We start from the raw sequence: 27,699 nt of genomic DNA, 5'->3' as shown, positions 1-27,699 counted from the left end.
CCAGATGATTATTTCAAATCAACACTTTAGTGTATGCTGTTGAAGCAACATGGCGACGTTTAAAAAGCCGCGACGTAATTTTCGAGGTAGAAAAATTGTAACAGAAGAGGAATCAGACGAAGAAAAGGATGACGATGTACAAGAAATGGAAGTTGACGAACAGTCTAATGATGCTGAAGGACCAAAGCTTTCCAAAAAATCAAAGAAGAGTAAAAAAGAAGCGAAATCGTCTTTGAGTTTTGTCCATGATTTACAAAATGAAGGTTAAAATATATATTATTTAGATATCTGTAATTATATAAATAAAATGCATATCGGTCATGCGTGACACCTACAATTTTGGGTGTCAGACCTCTTCATTGTCAATATTTTAAACTTGTTCTGAATGTTCATTCAGACTTTTTGTAGTTCAGTGAAAAGGGGGGGGGGGGGCAATACACTTTATCGCTAATCCCGGCTGACCCGACCGCTTGAACTTTTGATGCATATAACAATCACTTTTCCATTGTGGCGTCAGATATTTTGCTTTATGACGTCAAAATTTTACGGGAACCTGTGTGATATCCGTGGCCAGCATGTCTCCAGTAATGTCGGACAAATAGCGATAAGGTGTATAGGGGGTCCGTTAACATGTTAACAACACCTCAAATTGGACAAAAACAGTTAACAACAAATGCAAAAATGCTGATAGCTGTTAACAAAGTGGGTTGAAAATAGTTAACAGTTAAATCAATTTTTTTTTCTAATATAGGATTTCGATATATTTTTTTATAAATGAACTTTATCATATACTTAAAAGAAAAATGAAATAAAAAGATGGGGTCACCGTTCATTTAAGCTCACAATCTGCCTCTGGAACAAGCATAAATTTTTGTTAATGTCCTTTTTTTCTGTTGAACTAATAGGAGAAATAGATGTAATATCGAAATAAAAAAATAACCTAATTACAGAAATCGCTTAAATTTTACAATTATTTAGTTTATGTACAGCTTATTTGAAAACAATAATAAAAAATATAGGTCACCGATGAGTTAAAAAAGATATTTCAAATTAAATGACAAAAAATGGCATTTTTGCACCAAAGGGAGATAATTTGGAGCTTTTTCAATGATATAAACATTTTAAAAGTCATCTGGGACCAAACTGAATCAATTTTTTGGGTTGATTTTTGTACCATATCATAAAGTTATAACTAATAGTGTAATAAATAAAACTTGTAATGAAAAAATAAAGGTTTAATTTTTTGCTAAAATTTTTGTACCCAGGAGCCACCTTAACAACACCTTTAAAAAGGCCAAAACAGATTAACATAAAAAGGTATTGGGGAAAATATCCATCATTTTTTTCAAATTGGGAAATGTATAATAAACCAAGAATTTGACTGGAACTTCAATTTGCAATCCCCTTTTCAAGAGGTAAAAACCTAATTTGAAATAAGACCGTCTTATTGTCAGTAATGATACATAAATAGACCCTCAAATCTGCATATATAGGGTCATTTTAGGCATGAAAAATGTTAAAATGAGTGTTTTTTCAGTTTATATTCATGCCGTCTTCATGCTAAATGGCAGCCCAGGCTTGTAAAATTGCTCTTGGGCCTGTTAAATAATAAAATCATATCTACAGGCCAACAGAATCTAACTAAAAAATTTCTTAAATTGAGCTACTGGCCTGTAGATTTAACAGTTCATTGTGAAGACTGGTTCATGCACAACTACTACTGAGACTGCACTGTTTGGGGAAAAAAAATGTCTTTTGGGAAATAATTTTAAACCTTTTTTTCAAATTTGGATTCTTCTCCAGGGGAAAAAGCCTTTATTCTCCAGTAATTTAAGGCAAACAATATCACTAGTAGTAGTACTGAAAATTAACAAGATTCTTTTCTCAAAATCAGTTGATTGTTTTATCGTCTTAAAGAGATTGTACATTTTAGCGTCATGCACCAAAAATTACTGTTAACGTTATTTGGCAATAATTTTTACTGTTATTCCTCATGAAGGTACCCCTATTACCACCCTCTGACATTGTCAACTCACTTCAACACTTGATTTTTCTTGACTAACAGTGCTACATGTAACTGAAAAATTACCAGAAAAACTTTAAGGAAGGCTATGTCTAACTCTATAAGCTTAGAATATAAGATAGGTACGGAAATAGGACTACGGAAACACAGTTTTACCCTTTTCCCTCTGTATGTCCTGTGCGTCCCTAAGTTGGTTTCCATTCTCTTACTCTAGTTTGCCTCCACCAAATGTCATGAAACTGATACACAATGCTTATTACTTCAAAACACAGATCCAGTTTGAATTTTGGTGGCGTCACTTTACTTTAACTTTACCCTATACTACTTAAAACTATCTGAAATATGTACATGAACTATGTCTTTGATTTAACTCCCTTTCAATATTTCAGGAGAAGAAATCAAGATTAAAAAATCTAGTCACAGCAAAAAACTGGCAAAGATGCTAAAAAAGGAAATGCAGAAAGAGAAGGAAGAGGTGCATAAAGAAGAAAAGATCATAAAACAGGAACCTGTCCAGGTTGAACATCTTGAAGTTATTCCAAAGGTTGACAGAGACGCACACATAAAGGTGAGACAAAAATTCAACAATTGTTTTGGTTATACATTGTTATAAGGGCAGAATTAAAGAATAAAATTATTACATTTTCCCTTTGATCTTACTGCCTAATATTTGTCTAGATAATGTACAGAACCTGATACTTGAAAATATCAGAGCAGCAAGCTCACATGTTCATATCCATTCACATTGAATTATCAATGTAACTTCAATTCATACAACCAATAAACTTATTAGAGTAAAATAATTTTACCTACTTTTTCATTTTATTTCATGTTTTGAACAACATCAAAAACATAATTTTAAAATGCAAAGTCAAATTGTCAATAAAAAGAATAATGACATTTCATTGTTTATACTGACTCATTCAGAGCATTATTTATATTTTTTCAGAAATTACGAGAAGAGTTACTTACCTTGAATGGAGAAGAGGCTGAGGCAGTAGATAATGAGAGTGATGAGGATGAGAAAGGAGCTATACATAAAATGCTGGGACGTGAGTGGTTTGGAGAGTTTAGATCATTTATTATTATTCTGATTTATGGTACCAATGATTTGCAAAATAGAGGTATAGATAAACCTTATATTTGAAGAGACAACCACCCAACAAAGAGAGCAAAAAATGATGATGCCCACCAAGGTCTTCAACTCAGCAAGAAAATACCCCAACTGGAGGCAGACTTCAGCTGGCACCTACACAAAAATGTGTACAATAAGTACAATTTTTTATGTGTCTGTAAGGCCACACCAATTTGATCCCTTGTTCGACGGACCCGCCCGCACCTATTTTTTTCAAAACAGAATTTTTTTATTTTCTTTATATTCCCGCATCCGGAATTGTAATCATGTCCATTTCCCGCACCGTTTTATTGATGTAGTAAATATTATAAAAAGATATCAACATTTGTTAAATCACAGTCTAACCTGTAAATAACGATTTTAAACATAAAAGGAACTCAACACACTGTGTAAATATCTGTGAGAATATGTGTTTCAGCATGAAACCTGGAGTGCTCCGATAAAAAGTTATAACAGCGGGTATTTCCGTGAAGAACAAGAAATTGGTTTCTTTCCCCCTTACTTATATTCCCTATCAAAATATGTTCGTGGTTAGAATAAAGTACAAAGAATTTCTGAAGGACTTGCCTTCAACTGCAACTACATTGTATGCTGGCGAAACAAAACTATCCATAGCCGCTGCATGTTTATGCACCTGTCCTGATTGATTCAGGAGCATGTCGTTTAGCAGTTATCGTTTGTTGATGTTGTTCATTGGTATTTTCCCGTTTGGATATATAAATTAGATCGTTGGTTTTCAAATTGTGTACGCTAATAATTTTGGGGTCCTGTATAGCTTACTGTTTGGTCTGTATCAAAGCCCTGTGTAAAAGGCCGTACTTTGACCTGTGTTTGTTATTATCAGGTTGAGAACAACCCTCCCTCAGACAAGGGGTCATTTTACTGATGTAGAAAAGAAAATAGAAATACCAAGGATTTGTATAGTTCTTCTATACAAAACCTTTGAACACTTAGAATTTTGTACTCAAAAAGAGGAGAGTTACATCATATTTTAAACAATTTTTTCTAAAAAAGGGGTCCACTTATTTTGAATAATATTAAACTGTTAAAGTAAATGTGTTAACATGGTTAAAGTCCAGGAATATTACTAAATTCTTGGACATGTTTTGACCATTTAATACCAGATAGATATATAGTTCTATGAGAAAATATGAGCCCTTTTGTACAAACAAATATATTATAACTTATATTGATCCCTCATAAAACATGTAAAAGGGATATTTATAACATTAAGGGGTTGCCCCCAAACTGATTATGATTTGGATGGAGAATTGTCTAATTGTCAGTCACACATACATAGACCAGATTTAATTATTTCTTGGTGAGCAGGGAAAAAATACTTCAGAAATTAAAGAAATGTCAAAGTACAAGTGATAAATCAAGTTTTAATATATATATATATTGTCAAAACCTATTATTTTATGTTTACAAAAAAAAATTATAATCGCTTGCCTTTACTTTTCAAGCTTCGCCTCAAAAATTTGCAATTAAAATATTTTTTTATTTAAATTTTCAAATCGCTCGCTCGCCCCAAATTTTGGAGTCCAAAAATCCGTAGAACAAGAAATTAAATTGGTGTGGCCTAATGAGACGTTAGCTAAAACTACAAACTGAAATATCCATACAAATTCATTTTTTTTTCAATCTTCAAAAATTGGTTTCTCCAAAAATAACTGAACTTATAGTAGTTTGTGAAGTAAAGATTTAGTAGTAATTGGCTGACTCTCCATTGAACTCTGAAAGATGTAATTTTATTATTAAAAAAATTGTTAACAGGTAAGTTCTACTGTAAAGCTGTAATACCTGTTTGTGTAGATTACTGAGCACTATTTAATGCATGATTAAAAGTGTCCTTAATATTTGTAGGTGGCCAGATACCAGATGCAAACATGATCCACAGCATCAGAAAACAAAGACAACAGAGACGAGATCTGGGAGATTTTATACCTGTCGAGGATACGGTCAAAGTTGAAAAGGCCAGTTCAAAGTCTAGATTAGTCAGGTACACTATATGTTGTGGGAAAGGTTTAGACAATAGACAAATGCATCAACCTTTTTTACTTGTGTGTAATTGTTTCTGTTTTAAAAACCTTGCGTGCTGTTCTAAATACATACGTACCATAATCAAGAATAACTTAATGCAAAGTATTTCCAAAAGAACTCATAGTTTTAAGCATCTAAAATTGGCACATATACACTGTTTGTAGTACATGTACTGTAATAGGGAAGGAAGTAAATACAATTTTGTTATGAATGAAAATCAAAAGTCTTTGGTGAGGTTTTTATGCATCTGACATTGGTACATTTATCTAAAGAAATAAAAATATAGAAAATTAAATCACAGTTGATTCATTAACTTGTGTTTCAGGGCTATTCCAGGAAATAAAATGTATTACATGTAATATGGTTGGATACGATTCATTAACTTGTGTTTCAGGGCTATTCCAGGAAATAAAATGTATTAATATGGTTGGATACGATATAATTTGTAATACATGTACCTTAAAAGAGAAGGAAGCAAATACAATTCTGTAATATAAGAAAATATGAAGTTCTAAGTAATGAAGTATAAAAAAAAAAAGTGTTGTACAGCACCCTCATATAAAACTAAGGAAATGCAGTATGATACAACAATTCACCAGAGTTTAAATGACAAAGATATAAGCAATACTAGGTACTGCAACCATGAGAAAAAACCTGCATACAATTCAAACAGGAAAACTAATGTCCTTATTTACATATATATCAATACAAATAATGAAAAACAAATGTGACAAACAAACCCACGACAACTGCTGAATTTCAAACTTTATGACAGGCACATAAATAATGAGGCAGATTACACGAACATGACGAAATACAGTAAAAAAGTCAAAGTTAAATTTATTAAGTCTGATTGTAAAATTTATCATTAACTTTTTCAGAGAGGATGACAATGACAAGAGTGATGATGATGAAGAAGGCAGGATCGATTTCTCTGTTAATACATTTGCCAAGGAAAGACAGAAAATACAAAATGACTTCCTAGCTATTGAACATGGTAGGTTAGAGAAGCCTAAAATTGACTAGAAATATTAAAGAATACTAACTCTAGTATGTTTAAAGAAGAATTTCCTATAGAAAACCATGTGTTTATAAGATGTGACATTCTGCGAATTTTTGTTGCACAGAAGATTCTTTAAAGCAATATCCTAAATCAAAAAAAAAGCATTTTGAAATCTAGAAAAATACAGTTTACCAGAATAATATTAGTTGATAAACATTATAAATGCTTTTTTTTCTATAATTTTCCTGACGTAAATTTGTATTCATTTCTGAATTCATGAAATTACAGTTTGTAATTAATATGAAACGTTCTACAAACATGACAAACATATCATATTTTTAAACCAAACAAATATATTGATTTTTTTTTTAACAGGAAGTGACCAAGAGAGTGACCAGGACAAAGAATGGGAAGAACAACAGATCAGAAAAGGTGTCAATACACAGGTACAGTCATTGGACTTTTGTATTGACTGCAACAAATGTCGCAGAATGCAAACCTATCTCATTTCCCAGATTTTATTTCATACATATACATGTACATTTGTACATCATTTATGCTTGAAACACAATAAAAGTTTTGTTATACCTAAAGTGATAATGGTGATTATGATTGTTTTCTCTCTCAGATACCAACTTTATCAGTAGTTAAAAGGACAAGGTACGATAAACAAACTTCAAACCTAAGGGAATATTTTAATGTGATAAGTAGCTTTCCAAAACAAAATGAGAAAATAGGGGGTCCTAAAACGGGCCTTATCGTACCTTGTCCTTTTGGACTTGACTTAATCAATGAGAGCTTGATTGATTGGTGTTTAAAGCCACTTTCAACACTATTGTAATATATATTATGGCATGTAGTCTTATTGGTGGAGGAAACTGGAGTGCTCAAAGAGAACTACAATTTACTGACCTTCTATAGGAAACAGGGGTTCAAATTAGCGGTGGTCCGAGGTCCGTGACCTTACACTATTGCAATCAGACTTTCATTTTGGTTACTAGCTATGCCGTCAGACCTTCGATTTGAAAGAAAATAAAAATTAACTTTGCAGACCTTTTTACCAAAATTTCCAAATAAACGGATCTCAAAATTTATTTTCATCTTTATTATTCATGATAGCGATGTTTATTTTGTTCAACCGCTAGCTTTATACCGAAAAATCGCCAACAAGTAATGTGTAAATTTCGATTAAAATCGTATCTGACTCACTGACAAAAACAATGGATGCCATAAACTGGAAATGAAGACAATTACAATAACGGATTAGATTCCCGGGGCTGATAAGGGTAGTTCCGGGTTTGCCAATCAAATACAATAAAAAAATAATAGTTCCAGGCAGGTGACAAAATACATCTATGATTATGAAATATAAACACTAGAATTGAACAGACATGGGGTAATTGTAATTGTAATCGTTAATCAGCTGTAATTGATTACAATTTTTCAAGTAATCATTGTAATCATTAATCAGCCAAAAATCTGATTACATGTAATTTAATTTAATCAATTACTTTTCAAAATACCCTGTAATCCTGATTACTTTTTGATTACATTCTGATTACAATGAAAAAAATCAAAAACTGTTTATGGTCAATAAATTAACCTTTTTGTTATTCATATTTAATTGTAAACTTCAGTAAAAAAACTGTTACAGTATTGAAAAGTCATCATTACCCTAGAAGTAAAAGATTCACAATTTAAAGATGTATATATATATATATATATATATATATATATATATATATATACATATATATATACTTTATAATAAAATAAATTATTATTATTATATATTTGATAATAACTGTTAATTTCAAGTAATACTTTTCTTTAACCCCTGAATTATAATCTTTTGTTAATATTGTGATCTTTGTCCACTTTGAATTGACAGGTAGGTGACCAATTAAGGTTTGTTTCTATTGCAATTACCAATTGTGTATAGCTGTAGGGAAATCATGGTAATATATATGATAAATGATAAATCAGACATGTGAAAATTTATCTAATTAGCACAAACTAATTGAAAGGGGACAAATATGTAGTTCAAATTAAAAAAAAAATTGTATGTTTTTGGACTGGACGTGTAAAATGCAATGATTTTTGGTACTTATATTTTGTTAACAATTTGGTAAAACAATTCTAGTAACATTTTACATAGTTTTTAATTGGTCATTTTATTTCATCCATATTTTAACTTCCAGAAACTGAACCTTGAAATACACATGATACATGGGGAGGTTTGATGACAAACACCAAACTCTTTATAAACCTTTATTTAATAGAAGTAAAAATAATTCAGAGATCAATGATGATTAAGTGTAATGGGTCTTAACCAATGACATGTAAATATGCCGTAAATTTTTGTAGTTTATTAAAACAGGTTAAGTTTGATGTTATTATTTTATATCATATCATAAAATTCTTATTTTGTTATATTAAACGTTTATTCATTCACATCAGTCAAAATGTTTTTTTTTTAAAGTTCATTGTAATCAGATGTAATCATGATTACTTTCCCAATGTAATCATTAATTTAATCAGATACTTTCAGAAATGATGTAATCGTTAATTTAATTTAATCGTACAAATGCCAAAGTAATTGTAATTTAATCAATTACATTGAAAGTAATCAGACCCATCTCTGGAATTGAAACCAAAAGATATATGGAAAAAAATGAAAAAGCAGAAAATATTTTATACAGAAACTCAAAATTACTTTTAGTTCACAAATTTTCATGTCAAAATCCAATACAATGTGACAGTAATTTTCTTTATCATTAATAAATGTTGATATTACATGTAGATGTTTTTAAAGTGTAAACATATTACTGCAATGCCAAGGGGTAATTTCTTCCGCTCAATTTTGAAGGGCCAGTAAATAGCTGGAAGTTTCTTACTTTATTTTCACAAATAGTGCAACTAGATATGATACAATGTAAACAAAGTAACACAAGCTCTAGTGAGCTTTTAAAATAGAGCTGAAGTAGTATGAACCCTGAGATAATGGTATAATTAGTAATTAATTACCAATCGTTGAGACAACACACCCACCCACAGTGACACCCTCCTCAATACCAAAAAAAAAAGATTATTTGAATTCATAATACAAGACAATTACATTGATTATTGAACATGTTATACAACAGTGACACTGACAATGAAATAAGCTAACCTAACACCAAAAGCACATTAAATTTGTATCTTACTGAGTTATGAAATATTTCAAGTAAAAGTAGGACCTGAAATTTAGGTTGTGGACCTTTCAGTTTCGAGTGTAAAAGGTCCTGGATCTTCCAGTACCAACTGTTAATTTGAACCCCTGGGAAATCTGACAATCCTAGTCAATTATAGTCCAAAACTCAGTGCAGATTTCTAACTCATAACCTCAGCGTTTAAATCAATGCTGATTTTGTGTCAACATTAAAGTGATTAGAAGAGTGATATTATGCCAATGTCTACTTGATACAGAAGACAAATTTAAGCTCTGTTTGTAGGTCATTCAATTGCTTTGTCATGTAGATTTACTGCAAAGAATTACAGCTAGTTAAATTATAAAATTTCAGGGTGGTCCAGGACAGGAGGAATACAGCTATGACCAGTATAGAGAGAACAGTAATGGTTATGGTGGATACAGAGAAGAAGAAGAACTATCATTTAAACCATTCAAACCTCTTACTGACTCACAGGACATGTCTGGTGTAACCATGGAGTCGCTAAGGAAACGTTTACAGGAGAGGTAATATACACCTTTGAAGAATTGAAAAAAAATATACACATATAAGTTAATTATAATGTTTGAATAATCTACCTGTGTTCTCCCCAGGCCCTTAATGCACCGCGGGCCCGCGATGTATAATTTGTGACCGTGGTTCTATCGGTCTTCCCACGATGTATAATTTTTATCCGTGGTGCTAAAATTTTCAGGTGAAATTTGACCAGTTCAAACCAGTTCAAACCCAGATTGTTTACACCACGTGATCAATTTACCTTATGAGGTTAACCTTGTTGATTGGATTTAATCTATGTCACTAACACTTGTAACATGATTGTTTTGTGTCTTAATTAAGATTTTATTTTTATGATCACAAATTACTACACACCCAGCTTGTCTGACGAAACAGCCTTTGGACATCTGAGTCATCTCGGCCTAATATCACATGACCCAGTTAATTCAAGAAGAGAATTCAAGTTTATTTACAATTAATTGCAATCTTTTTTATAAATTAAACTTATAAAAGCCATGACTGTTTTAAAAATTAAAGGCTTAACTGTACGTTCAAACTGAATATCTATATTCAAAATTAATGAATGAAAGAAGTAAACAATGTCCATAAGCACATGTTAAAATCTATTTATATCTACTACTTCCTGTCATTTAGGCGGGAAAATTAGGGAGACTTTGTTGTTGACATTGAATATGGTTACTTATTAGGGAATTCTGTTAAATGAATCATGACAAACAAAGATAAAGGTTTAAGTGAAGCATTTAGGTTGTACAATGTATCTATGTTTGGTTTACCACCAAACACAAGAAAGGTTAATATTTACATGAAATTTATATAAATGGCAAAATGTTCAAAAATTTATAATTTTTTTTTAGTAGAACTAGAAGTTAAGATAGAAACTGGTTCAAATAATAAAACAATATAAGTTCTTGCAAATTTTAAGTCTCCTTAAGACAGGAATCCTTTTATATATATACAACAATTTTCTATCTAGAAACTAGAATTTTTTTTAAATTGAACTCTTAAATGATATTTTATTTGAATTGATCATAGATTTTTTAAAAGATTAAATAACTATAATTATTTTATAGTAATGAATCATGTTTTATTTATTTTAAAAAGATATTCAAGTATACAAATTGTTCATTGATTTACTTCTCTTTTACCAATAATTTTCTGTCTAAATGTCTAAGAAACATATGATAACACAGTACCACAGTATTAAAACAAAACAAAAGACATAAAAACAACAGTAACTAGAAATATAGGTAAGCAACGCAACGCGACACCACACATTATACAATTATTTTACCAAGAGCACATGTATGTTACCCTGGTACTATCCAAAAATCCTGGGGAGATCACTGATCTACCCTTAATTTTCTCAATAATTCACTTGTATTTATAAGTAAATTTTTCTTACAGTCCCACAAAAATTCTCAAGTTTTGAGATGTAAAATCATGCCTTTAATGATTTTTCTCAGATGTAAGCTCATAATTTTTTATTAAAAGTTCAATGTTTCATCTCATTAATTCAACAAAGAAACTGATTGTGCAAAGATCACAAGTATTTTCGCAAGGCCTTCAAAAATAGCTCCTTGGGGGCTTGTAAATGAGCAGTGTTTTAAAGATAACAGACAAATGGGGTTTTCATTGTCCATGAAATAACACTTAAATGATAAGTAAAGACATCTGCAAAGGGCAGACAATTTAAAATTCTATTAGAGCAAGGAAATCTAAGAATTCAAGAAAAGAAGATAAGATGACTTTTTACTTATACAAGTAAAAAAATCTGAATGTCTAAGGGACATAACTAAGCCATTTTTTTTTTACCTATACAAGTAAATAAAATTCACTTGTACAAGTATCATACAAATTAACTTATATGTGTATATATTTTTTTTACTTCCTCAAGTAAATAAAAATTACTTGTATAAGTAATACCCTCAGTAACTCCTGTAAATATAACCAAACATTGTTATTGTTAAACAAGAAAATAAATACCTCTGAGCTGGTTGTTACATATTCAACTGCAAAATACAGCTTAAATTAATCTATTTACGTTTAATAATGTGATTTGCATTTATTTAGTGAAATTCTTGAAATATTTTAAAGCAGAAGTTGGTCGTTTTATGAAGGAGAAAAATTGTATGACTATATGAATAATGGTAAAATCACATAATAGATATAAATTAAAAAATGTTTGGTAGGCAAGTTTTCTTTTTATCTACGTTATATATTCAGACATTCAATTTTTATGTAATAAAAAGATATTTTATTCGTGCTTATTTCATTGGAAATATTATTTTCATCATTTACCATAATGTATCTTTGCAGACTGACCTCGATGGATGAAGTGCATCGTAGCCATGTGCGTGAGCGAGACACACTTGAGACGGACATTGAGGAATCATCAACTAGTATTGACACGTGTAAAGAGCGTGTCAAAGGGTTGGAAGAGCAATATCGCTTCTTCCAAGAAATGAGGGGGTATGTGAGAGACTTGGTTGAATGTCTCAATGAGAAGGTGGGTGTCTCTTCTATGTTGGGAGGGATTCTGTCCCTTGAAAGAGGGTTGGGCTAATGCCACTTGTATATTTCCTATAATTTTATATCCAGGTTAAATTTTTATGTGTAACAAGATTTTTCTTGAAATTTTTGGTACATTTTATAGTCTAAAATTCTGTTCATTAAATTGATTTTTATATTTGAGTACATTTCATTTAGATTTACATAAATACAAGTGGCACAGGGGCCATGTGAGGGTTGTCATCCTTGTATTGTCAGTTTTATTTATGAACTATGTTTACCTCTTTCACTTTAAAGATAACCACTAATTTATTTTTGCAACTACAATTCTTTTTAACAATGAGTAAGAAATGTCTAAAAAAAGGAGTACTACATTTAACCAATGCAATAGACATGACGTTTCTCTTTGAAAGCTCTATATTGTTCTTAATGTATAAAACTTAAGTTTCAGTTAGATCAGCCATGGAAATTACCACACAGTGACATTTTGGGAAATATTTAGGAGTTTATATTTATAAGAACTTATTACAATTAAGAAAGCATAAGTGAGTCAGAGACTTACAGTGAAGAGAAATGAACAACGTAAACAACAGGAAAAACTGCATTTTATACATTTATTTCATTTAACATTTCACAAAAAACATCTGAACAATTTTTCAGTTTTCGTAAAAAATGTATTAACTACAGCATCACTTTTAATATCCTTTTAAGTTTAAATATATTCAGTCAGTCACTTTTAAAACAGTTTGGCGTTTTTTTTCTTCAGAACTGACATGAAAAACACAATTCAATTTGTCATACAATTTCAAATAGTCAAGTATAGTTTGAAAATTCACTTGGTGTCAGTTCGTAGACGAAGGATTCTTTTTAAATGTATAAACAAAATAAAAAACAAAAAAAAAGCTTAAGAAATTGTATGCATGCACATAATTTTTTCTTATCACTTCATGTGTGTCATATTCATTTTCTTTTTATTTTAGGTGCCTACAATCAACGATCTTGAGAATAAAATGCTTAACTTGCTAAGTAATAGAACAGAGAGGCTGATTTCCCGTCGCCAACAAGATGTACGAGACCAGTGTCAAGATTATATGACAAGTCGGTATTTATACCAGTTTACTCCATTCTGTCCCATTTATCATATAGCATTCTGTCTAATTGATGATGTCTAGCAGATAATGATGCTTTGACTTTGATATGATCTTGGTATCTCTTCCTTTTTTGCACAATGGTTGGAGTTTAGACAAAACATTTTGACAAATAACATTAAGTTATTATAAGCCCTTGTTATCTTCTCCTTTTATTTATAAAAGTTTGTCTGCATTGCACAAACATGTGTAATAATTAGATTTTAGACACAAAAAAGCTGTAACATTAAGCAAAATACATTATTAATTATATCCTTTGATAGAGGGATCATAATTTTAAATTTATTTTTTTATATGGTTCTCAGTTAATATGTCTTTAGTCCCCTACCAATGGAGATTTTTCCTTTTTTTTTTATTATATATAAATGTTATTGCAAAATCCTATTATAAAATTTTCCCCCAAAATAGTTGTCAAATGATATTGTAAAAAAAAAACAGGTAAGGAAACCATAGTTATATAAGATTTTATTTGTAGATTACCAAGGTAAGTGCTCATAACAATACACATGTTATCAAAAAAAGATAAAACCTTTCCTCAGAATCAGCTCCAGTTTACCTCGCAATTTATTTTTTTATCAAATTTAAAAAAATGAGTTATTCATTGGAGCGGTCACTTTGCTAAAATTTGAATCACCAGGTAAACTCCATCTCCTTTGGAATATGGGTTCAAGCAATCAATGCTTATTTATATATTATCTAAAATAGAAAGAACAGGAGTAACATGGTTTGTGTGGAATACAAAATACTTCAAACCTTAAGTGTGTAACCTTTGATCTTTCAGGTAAAGCTATAGTTGTCATTGAGACATCGGAGGACCAGGAAAGACAAAGGAGAGTTGCAGAAAGAGAGGCCAGGAGGTATGTATACATATATTTCTTTAAAACAAAACTTACAGCAAAAATTAAATGGCTCTGCTTTTGCGACCATTGTGCTCATGTGATTTAATTTTTCATTGTATATACATATTTTTCGTATTTGTGTAATAAAACTCTTTAATACGGACATGAAGAATTACTAAAAACTTAGTTTCACCAAAATATGTATACAAAATATACATATATAATTAGCAAACACGCCTTTTTCATGATTTTTTTTTACCTCTGGATAACCAACTATTACAAAAAACAAAACCAAAATAAAACACACTTGAGATTTTTCAAACACACGAGCACAGAATGTTAATTAATATGCTTTGTACCCTTCATTTATTTAGCAAACAAGTTGACATAATTATTCTAAATTCTTTTTTTTAGGGCCAGGAGACGAAGATTGAGAGAGTCAAAAGATATTGTAGGTCACCATGACGGTCTCTCCTCAGATGATGAACAAAACCAATCAGAAATTACTAAATTCAATCTGGAAAAAGGTGGAAAGATATTTTATTCATCATACCCCACCCACTAAACTGACACACATATTAACAGTGTACATAAAAAGTCTCCCAAAGACCTTTTTTGTTTACATGATAATGTTTTTATCATTTAATATTGCAATGTATTGTTAGTTCTCTTTAGAATTGGAGTATAAAGAGTTATAAATCATAGTTTGTTAATTGAGTTCATCTTGAGTATCTATGTGAATGTTTACAGCAGCCAATATTTCAAGGGTCAATTGATGGTCCTTAAATGGTAAACTTCTGTACAAAAAAAATTGCATTGCCTACAGCATTAAGATGTAGTTTTTACAGAGTTGTAATGGGAAGATATTGAATTACTAAGATAGTTATACAATTTTTGCTGAAATTTTATCACTTAGTTTTGCTCCAAATTGAATATGAATGAATGAATGGTAATTGCTGAGGTCAAGTAAAAAAAAACTTAATTAGAAATTTCAATGCAATTGTATTGATTTATAATTATCATATTCATTAACAAGAATTATTACAGTATTTTATATTTTGGAACATGAGTTTTAAAGACTTAACCCTGATGAGCTATTTTTAACCCAGAAATGTGTTTCTTTTTATTCTTAGAAAGCATACACACTGGAGTGGAGAGATTATTCGAGGATGTTGTTGAAGATTTTAGTGAGATCCATTCCATACGAGAAAGATTTGAGGACTGGAGGTCTTTATACAATGATACATATAAAGAGGCCTATATAGGACTATGTCTACCCAAACTTGTGAATCCATTTGTTCGGTTACAGCTGATCAACTGGAATCCATTACAGGTAGGATCACAAATAAACAATAAAAGGAGGAGATTTATGCCCCCTATTTCTAGCTAAAATTACATACAAGGATTATAAAAAAGAGGAGTGGAATGAGTGCCAATGAGACAACTTTACATTCAAGTCACAATGTATAAAAAGCTAACAATTATAGGTCAAAGAATAGCCTTCAAAACGTAGCCTTGGCTCTCACTGAACAGCAAGCTATAAAAGGCCTGACAATGAAGAAAAGAATAATACATTTACCATTATAATAAGTCATAGCTTAAACACTGAGTAGATCAAAAATTTGTATCTTTTTTGAAAATTTATGAAGCAGCATCTTTTTATGATGTCACAAAATGCATGACTTTATTTTGGTCAAATTGAACGAAAGCAATGTCACTTTTAGTGGTTTTAAGAAGGGGAAACAAAAAAAGATCTTTTAATATTATGTATGTTATATGAAATTATTACGCATTAAACTTTTATGTTTATGGTTTTGCCCATCCTGGACCCTATATTTCCTAGACCCAAATGTGGTTAAAATCCAGGTGATTTTGACAACTTTCATTACAATCCTTATGTTTACCCTTTTTGGGGAGTATTAAAATATCCCACTTTTTAAGTAAAGCTTATCAGAAATATTCTTATCTCACTTCCACACATAAGAAAAAAAGATGAGAAAGAAAGGTAAGAACATGTGGGACTACTCTCCAGAAGAGACCAAATTATTAAACAAAAATAAAGTAAAGTTCTTCAACAATGAGTAAAACACATACTGCATGGACAGCTTTAAAAGACCCCAAAATGGCAAGTGTAAAAAAATTCAAAGGGAAAACTAACTGCCTGATTTATGTACAAAATAATGAATGGAGAAAAAAGATATACAGCAATTAAATACAACCACTTTATTGCAGGCTCCTGACTTTCTATACATCAACTTGCAACTATTTCCAACTTCACAAATAGATGCAATATTCAGGGTCAAATATGGCCCTTACCCAACATACTCCTTTGTGAAATAGAAATGTGATCTTGATACATTTGTGATATTTTTGTGGGCTGCTTAATACACTTATTATTTAAAGCAGTAGAATAAAAACATGTGATCAAAGAGAAGTTAACAGAAAATTTTAAAAGACATAAGCTATCTTAACTGTCAGAGGGAAATGTAATTAAAAAAAAAATTTGAATCAAAATAGAATTGTGAATGTTTAAAAAAGGTAGTATGCATGATAATCATTTATAAAATCTTTCTTTTACAGGAAAGTTGTCGAGATTTTGAAGAGAATAGTTGGTTTGATACCATGCTTTTTTATGGTTCAAAACTTGAAGAATTAGTGGAAAATGTCGATGATGATGTAAAATTATTACCCACTATTGTGGAAAAAATTATTCAACCTCGTCTTACTGGTAAGATAGGCAATTTAAGGAAAAGAGCTAAAAAATCTATTTTTGTTTTGTTTATCACTATTTTCGAAATCTGTAACATTTGACCCTAGATTTTGTGACATCAAAATATTACGGGAATAATTTGAGTGATGGTCACTAATAGCAGACAAATAGCAATAGGGTGAATTGACCAAATAGTAAGAATGGATATGATGGAAGGCCGTGACTACAAATAGTCTCTTTATTAATTCTATGACAGTTATATTGCATGTTCAGTGTTGAAATGTATTTATAGCTTCCATATATGGTTCCTGATTTCAGCAATGCTTATTGGAGAGGTGCACAAAGGGAGAGTTTTGGGTCCCTGTCAATAGAAAACATTTGAGAACAGTTTAAAGATACACATTTTTATTATGCCTTTGTTTAATTTGATGTTACTTTCAAACGTCAAATAAATCTTATAAATTTGCACTTTTGTTATATAATATTATTCTTAATATGATGCTATAATTTGTTCATACTTTACTATTGAATTGTAAAAGAAATAAACGATAGATTTAATGTTCAAGATTAAGTTGTATGCACACTGACTTGAATGTCATCTTGCTTTTCAGTATTTGCTGAGAAAATCTGGGATCCATTATCAACAACACAAACTTCCAGGCTAGTAAATGTCGTTCAAAAAATTATAAATGAATATCCATCAGTTCATGCTGATAATAAAAAAACACAGGTAAGGAGACATTCCATGTTGTAAACACATTTGCAGGCATTATAAAGAGCACATTCGATCAAAAGCAGGTTTTAAAAATCTTGATTTAACTTCTCTCCTCAAAGGGCTTGCATAGCCAAGTGGTCTAAGTCACTCCTTTCCTAAAGGGGCTTGAGTGGGCTTAAGTGGTCTCAGTAACTTCTTTCCTAAAGGGACTTGAGTGGGCAAGTGGCCTAAGTAACTCCTTTTCTAAAGGGGCTTGAGTGGGCAAGTGGTCTAAGTAACTCCTTTCCTAAAGGGGCTTGAGTGGGCAAGTGGTCTAAGTAACTTCTTTCCTAAAGGGGCTTGAGTGGGCAAGTGGTCTAAGTAACTCCTTTCCTAAAGGGGCTTGAGTGGGCAAGTGGTCTAAGTAACTCCTTTTCTAAAGGGGCTTGAGTGGGCAAGTGGTCTAAGTAACTCCTTTCCTAAAGGGGCTTGAGTGGGCAAGTGGTCTCAGTAACTCCTTTCCTAAAGGGGCTTGAGTGGGCAAGTGGTCTCAGTAACTCCTTTTCTAAAGGGCTTTCCTAAAGGGGCTTGAGTGGGCAAGTGGTTTAAGTAACTCCTTTCCTAAAGGGGCTTAAGTGGGCAAGTGGTCTCAGTAACTCCTTTCCTAAAGGGGCTTGAGTGGGCAAGTGGTCTCAGTAACTCCTTTTCTAAAGGGGCTTGAGTGGGCAAGTGGTCTCAGTAACTCCTTTCCTAAAGGGACTTGAGTGGGCAAGTGGTCTCAGTAACTCCTTTCCTAAAGGGGCTTGAGTGGGCAAGTGGTCTAAGTAACTCCTATTAAAATGTTTAAACTTGCTGCCTTGGTATACACTTGTCCTAAGTCAAGAATCTGATGTTGTCATTGTTGATGTGGTTCATAAGTTTTTCTTGTTTCTCGTTTTTTTTTTATAGATTAGACGGTTGTTTTTCCTGTTTGAATGGTTTTATACTAGTCATTTTTTGGTCCCTTTATAGCTATCTGTTCAATGTGAGCGAAAGCTCTGTATTGAAGACTACTTTGACCTATAATGGTTTACTTTTACACGTTGTAACTTGGATGGAGAGTTGTCTCATTAGCACTCATACCACATCTTCTTATAACTATATATAGTTGTAAAAGGAACTTTTCAGAGTTGAAATGTGTATTATTATCAATCTGTGCAGTATAAACACTGATTAAATGAAAAAAAAATACATTAAAGTGCTGATATTATGCACCAATTTTTCATTGGTTTATCTTAGTGATTTGAAAGTAAACGTCATTATTCTTTCCTAAAACATTATTTACACCTTGAAAAGTTGAATTTAAAACATTGGGGCAGAACCTCTTATTGAATTTTTGCCTGAAATGTAAACTTATAATTCCATATCTTTGTTTACAGGAATTACTGAGAGCTGTTGTTAATAGAATGAAAAAGACTCTTGATGATGATGTATTTATGCCTCTCTATCCCAAATCGTAAGTCATTTGATCTCATCTCCTAATAACACTATTATATATATATATACAATATAGATTATTTTTTTATTGTTAATTTATACATTTGTAAATAAAAAATGGAAGCAATCATCTTTTGTAAAAAAAAGTTTGAAGGGTTTTGACCTATATTTCGTAGTTGACTACAGAAGTGTGACACTGAAAATTATTGAACAGAAAGATCAAAGACTTTATTTTGAAAATTATGATAATTTTCGTTTCAGAGTAACGGAAAATAGAGGATCTGGCTCATCTGTATTCTTTCATAGACAGTCCTGGACATGTATAAAGGTAAATTAAAGCAGTATAGCAACACATAATATATTTACATGTGATTTGGTTTATAATATATACATGTATATATATATATAAGAAGATGTAGTATGAGCCGCAATGAGACAACTCTCCATCCAAGTCACAATTTGTAAAATTAAACCATTAATTAAGACTTCAAGAGGGAGCATTGACTCACACCAGAGAGTAGGCTGTAAAGTTCCCCAAAATTGACTAGTGTAAAACCATTAAAACAGGAAAACCAATGGTCTAATCTGTATAAAATCATATATATATTTACCTGTTGGACTATCAAGCTTATTATGATAGACAGTGTTATATGTAGCATTCAGTTTCTCAATACTCAAATTGAGTATCTTGAAATAATATTACCATACGATATTAAGAATACGTTTTGTGATGTTTTGATCTTGTGTTTGTTTATAGATATGTCTCTACTGTAGTATGGCGACAAAATGCATGTTTTTCAAAAAGTGTTCTAATCTTTTATTAGAGTTGAGGTAGATTCAGGAATTCTTTGGAAAATTTTAATTAACCAGAAAACCTCTAGTATTCATCATCAATGTCTAGGTGATAAAATATTAACTCATAGTAATCACTCATTTGTGATACTTCTGCCTTTGAGTAATCTTTCATCGATTGCTGTAACTTAAAAGAAATGTTAAATTGTGGCTTACAACAAAAATATTAGAAAATGCCACACGAGTTGCACATTACATTATGTTAAAAACTTATTCATTAATTCCTTGTTACATATCAAAGTTTTATATTTCAGCTTCTAGGTAACATTTTGAGTTGGCATGGAATCCTTTCCAGTAAAGTACTACACAGTCTCGCCCTGGATGGGTTATTGAATCGTTATATCATACTTGGTCTGTGTAATTCACCCATTGGTCAAGAAACCATCCAAAAATGTCAATCAGTAAGTTTTTTGGACAGATATTGTGAATTTGGAATATGTTGGTGAACAATCAACAGGCTATATCAAAAAGTATTGCTTGTCTGGGATATTTCTAGCAATGTTATTTGTTGGGTTCAAAAGGCATTTTAAATAATATTCTTAATAGGTGAATCTCCATATATAGAAAAGCTTATTTTAAGTAATGTAGTAGTGTGTATTTCGTTGATTGAAAATACATATTAAAATTCAGTGACGAAACTTAAAATGTATACATTATATTTGTACAGAAAAATACTCAGTGCTATAAAAAAATGTTGAAGAGAGAAAGAAACAGACATCAGCCAATTTAAATTTTTAATATCAAAATTGGAGAAGACGTTACTAAGTTGAAAAATTGTGTCTAATCCATTTGTCATTTTTGAACAATAATGTTTAAACTAATATCAAAATAAATTAAAAAGCAAGCACCATATCTCCTTTATAATACCAAATCTTTTATCAGGACATTTTATATATATAATGTACCAAAAAGAATTTGATGTTTCGTAACATTCTGTGTTATATTTTCAGATCATATCAACATTTCCTAAGCAGTGGTTTACAGGTTTAACAGAAGACAGAACAATGCCACAGTTAGAAAACCTCTGTAGATATTTAGTGTCAATATTTAATTCTATTCATACTCAGTCCCGTACAGATTTCCAAAAAATGGAAGCCAAGTAAGTTTTCATTTCTTAAAGAAATATATTTTGAGTGAGTTTTAGGAAATTAGGAAGAGTGTCTCACTGCATAGTGTTGATTCTTCATTGTATAAAAAAGAAGACAGGGTATGATTGCCAATGAGACAACCCCTCACAAGAGACCAAATGACACAGAACAACTGTAGATCACTTATAAATGGCCTCCAACAATGAGTAAAGCCCATACTGCATAGTCAGCTAAAAAAGGCCTGAAATGAAAAATGTAAATCAATTCAAACGAGGAAACTAATGACATAATTTATGTACCAATAGATGAACCAAAATCAAATATGTAACACAGCAAAAATCAACATGTTTACCAGAACTACAGGGGAAGGGATTGGCGTACAAAATTTTGAAATCCTTTCAGAAGTACTTATAAGGTTTAAATGAGGAAGTCATACTCAAACATAAGAATAAATGATCGATGAGAAAAACAGGCAAAAGACTAGCAAAATGTAAAATGCATACATGAAACAAAACAGATACAAAAATTGAAAAATGTATAATATCAATGGGACACTAAAATAAACAAACTTTTACAAATCCAGTTGTTGATGGTATATTTTTCCATTCTATATTATTATAAGCTATTTAGAATCTTTCAAAATTTAAATTTGAATAGCCATGATAGTAATTGTGGATTCATTTATTTATGTGGTTTGAGGAAAAAATAGTTTGTTTGTATTGTTAAAGCATGCATGCAAGTGTGTTAAAAATTGTACTTTATTAATAACATATTATTCTTTGTCCACCTTTACCCATGAAGTCTCTGAATCCCGAAATAATAATGAATCCACAGTATATTTTACAAATCAAATTGATAGTTTTGTTTTGTTGATTTTTATACGACCGCAAAAATTTTAATTTTTCGTCGTATATTGCTATCACGTTGGCGTCGTCGTCGTCCTGCGTCGTCTTGCATCTTGCGTCGTCGTCGTCTGAATACTTTTAGGTTTTCGCACTCTAACTTTTATAAAAGTGAATAGAAATCAATGAAATTTTAACACAAGGTTCATGACCACAAAAGGAAGGTTGGGATTGATTTTGGGAGTTTTGGTCCCAACATTTTAGGAATTAGGGGCCAAAAAGGGCCCAAATAAGCGTTTTCTTGGTTTTCGCACTATAACTTTAGTTTAAGTGAATAGAAATCTATGAAATTTTGACACAAGGTTTATGACCACAAAAGGAAGGTTGGTATTGATTTTGGGAGTTTTGGTTCCTACAGTTTAGGAATAAGGGGCCAAAAAAGGGCCCAAATAAGCATTATTCTTGGTTTTCGCACAATAACTTTAGTATAAGTAAATAGAAATCTATGAAATTTAAACACAAGGTTTATGACCATAAAGGGAAGGTTGGGTTTGATTTTGGGAGTTTTGGTCCCAACAGTTTAGGAATGAGGGGCCCAAAGGGTCCAAAATTGAACTTTGTTTGATTTCATCAAAAATTGAATAATTGGGGTTCTTTGATATGCTGAATCTAACTGTGTATGTAGATTCTTAATTTTTGGTCCCGTTTTCAAATTGGTCTACATTAAGGACTTTAAGGTCCAAAGGGTCCAAAATTAAACTTAGTTTGATTTTAACAAAAATTGAATCCTTGGGGTTCTTTGATATGCTGAATCTAAAAATGTACTCAGATTTTTTTATTATTGGCCCAGTTTTCAAGTTGGTCCAAATCGGGGTCCAAAATTAAACTTTGTTTGATTTCATCAAAAATTGAATAATTGGGGTTCTTTGATATGCCAAATCTAACTGTTTATGTAGATTCTTTATTTTTGGTCCCGTTATCAAATTGGTCTAGATTAAAGTCCAAAGGGTCCAAAATTAAACTGAATTCTTGGGCTTTTTTGATATGCTGAATCTAAACATGTACTTAGATTTTTGATTATGGGCCCAGTTTTCAAGTTGGTTCAAATCAGGATCCAAAATTATTATATTAAGTTTTGTGCAATAGCAAGAAATTTTCAATTGCACAGTATTCAACAATAGCAAGAAATCTTCAATTGCACAGTATTCAACAATAGCAAGAAATCTTCAATTGCACAGTATTGTGCAATAGCAGACATGGGGTAATTGAAATATGTAATTGTAATTGACTGTAATTAATTACAATTTATCATGTAATTGAATGTAATGTGTAATTGAGCATTTTTTCAATTACATGTAATTGAATGTAATTAATTACATAGCCAAAATTGCCTGTAATTGACAATTACTTTTCAATTACAAGTCAATTACATTTGAAATTTTGGATCAAAAGATTAAATCTTGTGTTTTCTCAAAAAATTATTAAAAGCAATAATCTTAACAAATGTTGTAAGCTGACAAAGAAAAGCCTTCACAGTATACTTTCTGTATTAACACAACCATGGTAGATTCTTCATTTTGTATTGAATGATAAAAAAAATGTAGACACATGCCATAATTTTAAAAGAAACCACTAGGAAGTCACTGTCTTGACCTTAATTAGTAGATTTAGATAGATATTTTAAGACATTGATTTAACATAATTAACTTTATTCAAGGACTTAAATAACCAATAAATATAACCTCTGGCTATTTGTTTTATTACAAACTATATAATGACTGTTTTTATAACAGTTATGTTAAACAGATATAAGGCTAATTAGAGAGAGATAAATATACCCCTAGGGCCTATAGGTACATGTTTAAATTCTTGAAGGGATAATGCATATGACAAAATCTCACTTGCAAAATTTGTTCACTATATATATGAATGTTGAAAGAAAACATTTTATCAGATTTAAAAATGAGCTCCAAGAGTGTACTGGAACATTTTACTGTTCCTGATGACTTCCAAAATGGAAATACTTTCAAAGGAAAATGTATGCATTGTGGCACCCTCATTAGTGGAAGTTATAAAGTTACATCCAACTTTGTTACACATATGAAGGTAATACTATATAAGAATTTTAAAAATTAATAAATTCATAATGCTTCTTTTTCATTTCTAATCAGATTTCATTTATCTTATATCCTCTAATAGCTTACATTTAAATTTGGAAAATATTTTGTTTATTAAATTAATTAGTTGTGATTAAAACTAAAGTTTATTTTTGTTTTAAGAAGTCAGATTTCTAAATCACTTATTTAAGATAAATAATTTGAATAAGCTGGGATAAAAATGAAAATCATTTCAAAAACTAAAAAATAGTGCTCTTTTTTTGTATCATTTACAATCAAATAAATTTAAATAAATGTAAAATTTCAATAGGTAAATTAAAACAATTTAATATTTTCAAGATATTAAATAAGGCCTTTTGTAATTTTCAGAGAAAACACAGAGATTTGTACATTCTGCATTCTGAGAATAAAGAAATTCAACCAACATTGACACAATGCATAAAAAAAGTGTAAAATATTCACCGTCTGATCCAAAACAGTTAGAAATGACAAATGCTCTTATAATGTTCATAGCTGGGGATCTTTTACCACTCTCTATTGTCGAAAGTGAAGAATTTAAAAACTTGATGGAAAAAGCTGACACTAAGTATCAAGTGCCTAGCAGAAAGCATTTATCTTCGAAACTTCTACATGAAAAATCGGTTGAAATAAAAAATAACCTTGTAAATACTCTTAAAAGAGCTGAAAGTGTGTGTTTAACCATTGATCTCTGGTCTAGTAGACAAATGAGAGGATTTTTGGGAATCACAGGCCACTTTATTTTGGACTGGGCTATGAAGTCTGTCATGATATGCTGTAAACGATTCAAAGGTAGACACACAGCAGAATCCATCAGGAGTGAATATGAAGAAGTTGTTACTTCATTTGAAATAGGTTTTAAAATTGCTGCAATAGTCAGTGACAATGCTAGTAATATGGTCAAAGCATTTTCAATTCCTGGCTTTGATGACTTTAAGGTAGATCATGAGAGTTCTGATGAGGAAATTGATGATGTAGACAAAGAAATTGAAGATGACCAGTCTGATGATTTACATTTATCCGACTGCTTACCCAAACATTCAAGATGCTTTGCACACACCTTACAATTGGTTGTTAAGGATGGCCTGAAAGATTGTTCACCCCACCTTAAAACTGTTATTACAAAGGCATCAAATATTGTCAGTTTTGTTAGGAAATCTATTATTGCTTCAGAAATCCTTGAAGATTATAAAAGATTGCAAGCTGCTAATGCTACAAGATGGAATTCACAACTGCATATGATTTGCTCAGTTAGGGATTTCTGTAAGTTCAGAAATGGATGATTACTTGTCAGATAATTGTATTGATATGTCAAAAGACCCTCTTTTGTATTGGCATAGTAACTGTCAACGTTTACCACGTCTAGCTAAGTTAGCAGTGCAATATTTAGCTATTCCAGCAACATCTGCACCAGTTGAACGCTTATTTAGCACTGCTGGAAAAACATTTAGGCCGGAAAGGTGCAGACTGGCTGATGGAACATTTGAAAAGCTGATGATGGTCAAATGTAATGGGAAAATGCTTAAATAAGTTATATGACACAATACAAAAATGTATATACTAGTTGAACACTGTCTAATTGTTATAACTATAGAGCAATGTATAATACTTATGTACATATCATAGAATAAATGCATGTTTTCAATGTTTTATCTTAAATTTCCTTTCAAATGTAATTGAAGTAATTAATTACATTTGCCAAGTAATTGGAATGTAATTAATTACATTGGTAAAAAAAGTCAAATGTAATGTGTAATTTAATTGAAGATTTTGTAATTGTAATTGAATGTAGTTAATTACTTTCAAATGTAATTGACCCCATGTCTGTGCAATAGCAAGAAATTTTCAATTGCACAGTATTGCGCAATAGCAAGAAATCTTCAATTGCACAGTATTGTGCAATAGCAAATATTTTCAATTACTCAGTAGTGCGCAATAGCAAGAAATATCTTATTGCAATTTCAATTGGAGTTATCTTTCTTTGTTCAGAATAGTAGTTGAATCAACTTAAATCTTTGTTTTATACAATACAGATATATAATTAATATTTCAATTGGAGTTATCTTTCTTTGTCCAGAATAGTTGTTGAATCAACTTAAATCATTGTTTTATACAAAATACAATGTATATTCACTTTTTCTACCAACTGATAAATTAAAACAATCTTTACCATTCAGTGATAACAAGCACTTTATTTTACATTTTAATATTTTATGATGTATTTAAATGAGTAGTTATTGTTGCAAACTCCATTAGAAATTTGAATTGAGATCAGTTTTGGAAAAAGGGAAAGGGGAATGTGAAAACAAATGGGGGTGGGGGGTTAAATTTTTCTCATTTCAGATTTCATAAATAAAAAGAAAATTTCTTCAAACATTTTTTTGAGAGGATTAATATTCAACAGCATAGTGAATTGCTCAAAGGCAAAACAAATATTTTAAGTTCATTAGACCACATTCATTCTTTGTCAGAAACCTATGCTGTGTCAACTATTTAATCACAATCCAAATTTAGAGCTGAATCCAGCTTGAATGTTGTGTCCATACTTGCCCCAACCGTTCAGGGTTCAACCTCAGCGGTCGTATAAAGCTGCGCCCTGCGGAGCATCTGGTTTCTCAATATTTAAATGATTACCATTGTTATCTTTTGCAGAGAATATGCCAAACAGATCAGTAAGATGCTTATTGGTGTTCATGCCATGGATCTCGTTACAAATCTACCAAAAGTCACATGACTAACAGAGGAAACTGTGGAGGAATTTCAAAAACTTTGTGTTTAACTGTGTGACACTCCAAAAACACTGCATTAACTCACAGTTAAAACTATGAATAAACTAACAGTAAAAATGTGAATAAATTGGTAGTTAAAACTGTGAATATACTGACAGTAAAAACTGAATAAAGTGACAGTCAAGATTATGTTATAACTGTAAATGCAGAAACAGTTTGCTAATGGAGAACCACCAAGCATTGTAAATCAGTATGAAAGGACTATAGTTGGCTTCTTGAACATGTGTTGTATGAGAGGAAATGTTACATCATAGTGCTATGTATATATGACTTTTTATGTTGTAGTATGCCTTCTATCAGGGTCTTTCTTTTATTCACCTAATGTTATCCTGTCAAAGATATACATGTAATCATCAAAATTTTTCAAAATTTTTAGTAGAAAAAATAAAAACTGAAAAAAAGCAGTTAGTACCAATGGAAAATGGAATTTTATGTTTGACTGATTTTTTACCCTTCATATATTTCTTGTTTTATATCTCTCTCCAGAAAGGAAAATTATGTTTTTGGGGTGGATTGGAAATATAAATTCCATTTTTGAGTTTGTATAAATTATCTCCCTTTTAAGACTGTATGTTTGAGATCACTATTGCAAAAGCAGAAAATAAGTATGAGAGTTTATTGGAAATATGAATTCCATGTTAAATGAAGTTATTAAAAATGTACAACAG

The 27,699-nt window shown here is 30.9% G+C and overlaps 2 protein-coding genes across 3 annotated transcripts; both read left to right on the top strand.

Moving 5' to 3' along the window:
* Positions 1-16: 16 nt before the first annotated feature.
* On the top strand, positions 17-27,699 carry LOC139491170 (PAX3- and PAX7-binding protein 1-like). 2 transcript variants are annotated; one of them, XR_011656473.1, is made up of 19 exons: positions 17-263; positions 2,413-2,591; positions 2,973-3,075; positions 5,025-5,160; positions 6,083-6,198; positions 6,580-6,650; positions 9,768-9,940; positions 12,267-12,456; positions 13,439-13,556; positions 14,388-14,463; positions 14,860-14,972; positions 15,579-15,778; positions 17,026-17,173; positions 17,767-17,815; positions 19,268-19,344; positions 19,587-19,653; positions 20,432-20,578; positions 21,128-21,276; positions 26,895-27,699. XR_011656473.1 is itself a non-coding variant. In XM_071278593.1 (19 exons), the coding sequence occupies exons 1-19, from the start codon at positions 50-52 to the stop codon at positions 26,974-26,976; spliced, it is 2,478 nt and encodes an 825-aa protein (XP_071134694.1). In that variant the 5' UTR covers positions 18-49; the 3' UTR covers positions 26,977-27,699. The 2 variants fall into 2 exon arrangements, 1 of the variants encoding a protein (XP_071134694.1); XM_071278593.1 differs by having other exon boundaries at positions 18-263; positions 17,767-17,885.
* LOC139492106 (E3 SUMO-protein ligase ZBED1-like) lies at positions 23,364-25,525 on the top strand. The gene is made up of 2 exons (XM_071280248.1): positions 23,364-24,213; positions 24,594-25,525. Exon 2 carries the CDS (start codon positions 24,659-24,661, stop codon positions 25,523-25,525), a length of 867 nt encoding a protein of 288 aa, XP_071136349.1. The 5' UTR covers positions 23,364-24,213; positions 24,594-24,658.

This window comes from Mytilus edulis, chromosome 10 (genome assembly GCF_963676685.1).
Source record: "Mytilus edulis chromosome 10, xbMytEdul2.2, whole genome shotgun sequence".
In the NCBI taxonomy this organism is placed as follows: Eukaryota; Metazoa; Mollusca; class Bivalvia; order Mytilida; family Mytilidae; genus Mytilus; species Mytilus edulis.
The sequence above is the reverse complement of the archived record's forward strand: the minus strand, read 5'-3'. Positions and strand labels throughout refer to the sequence as shown.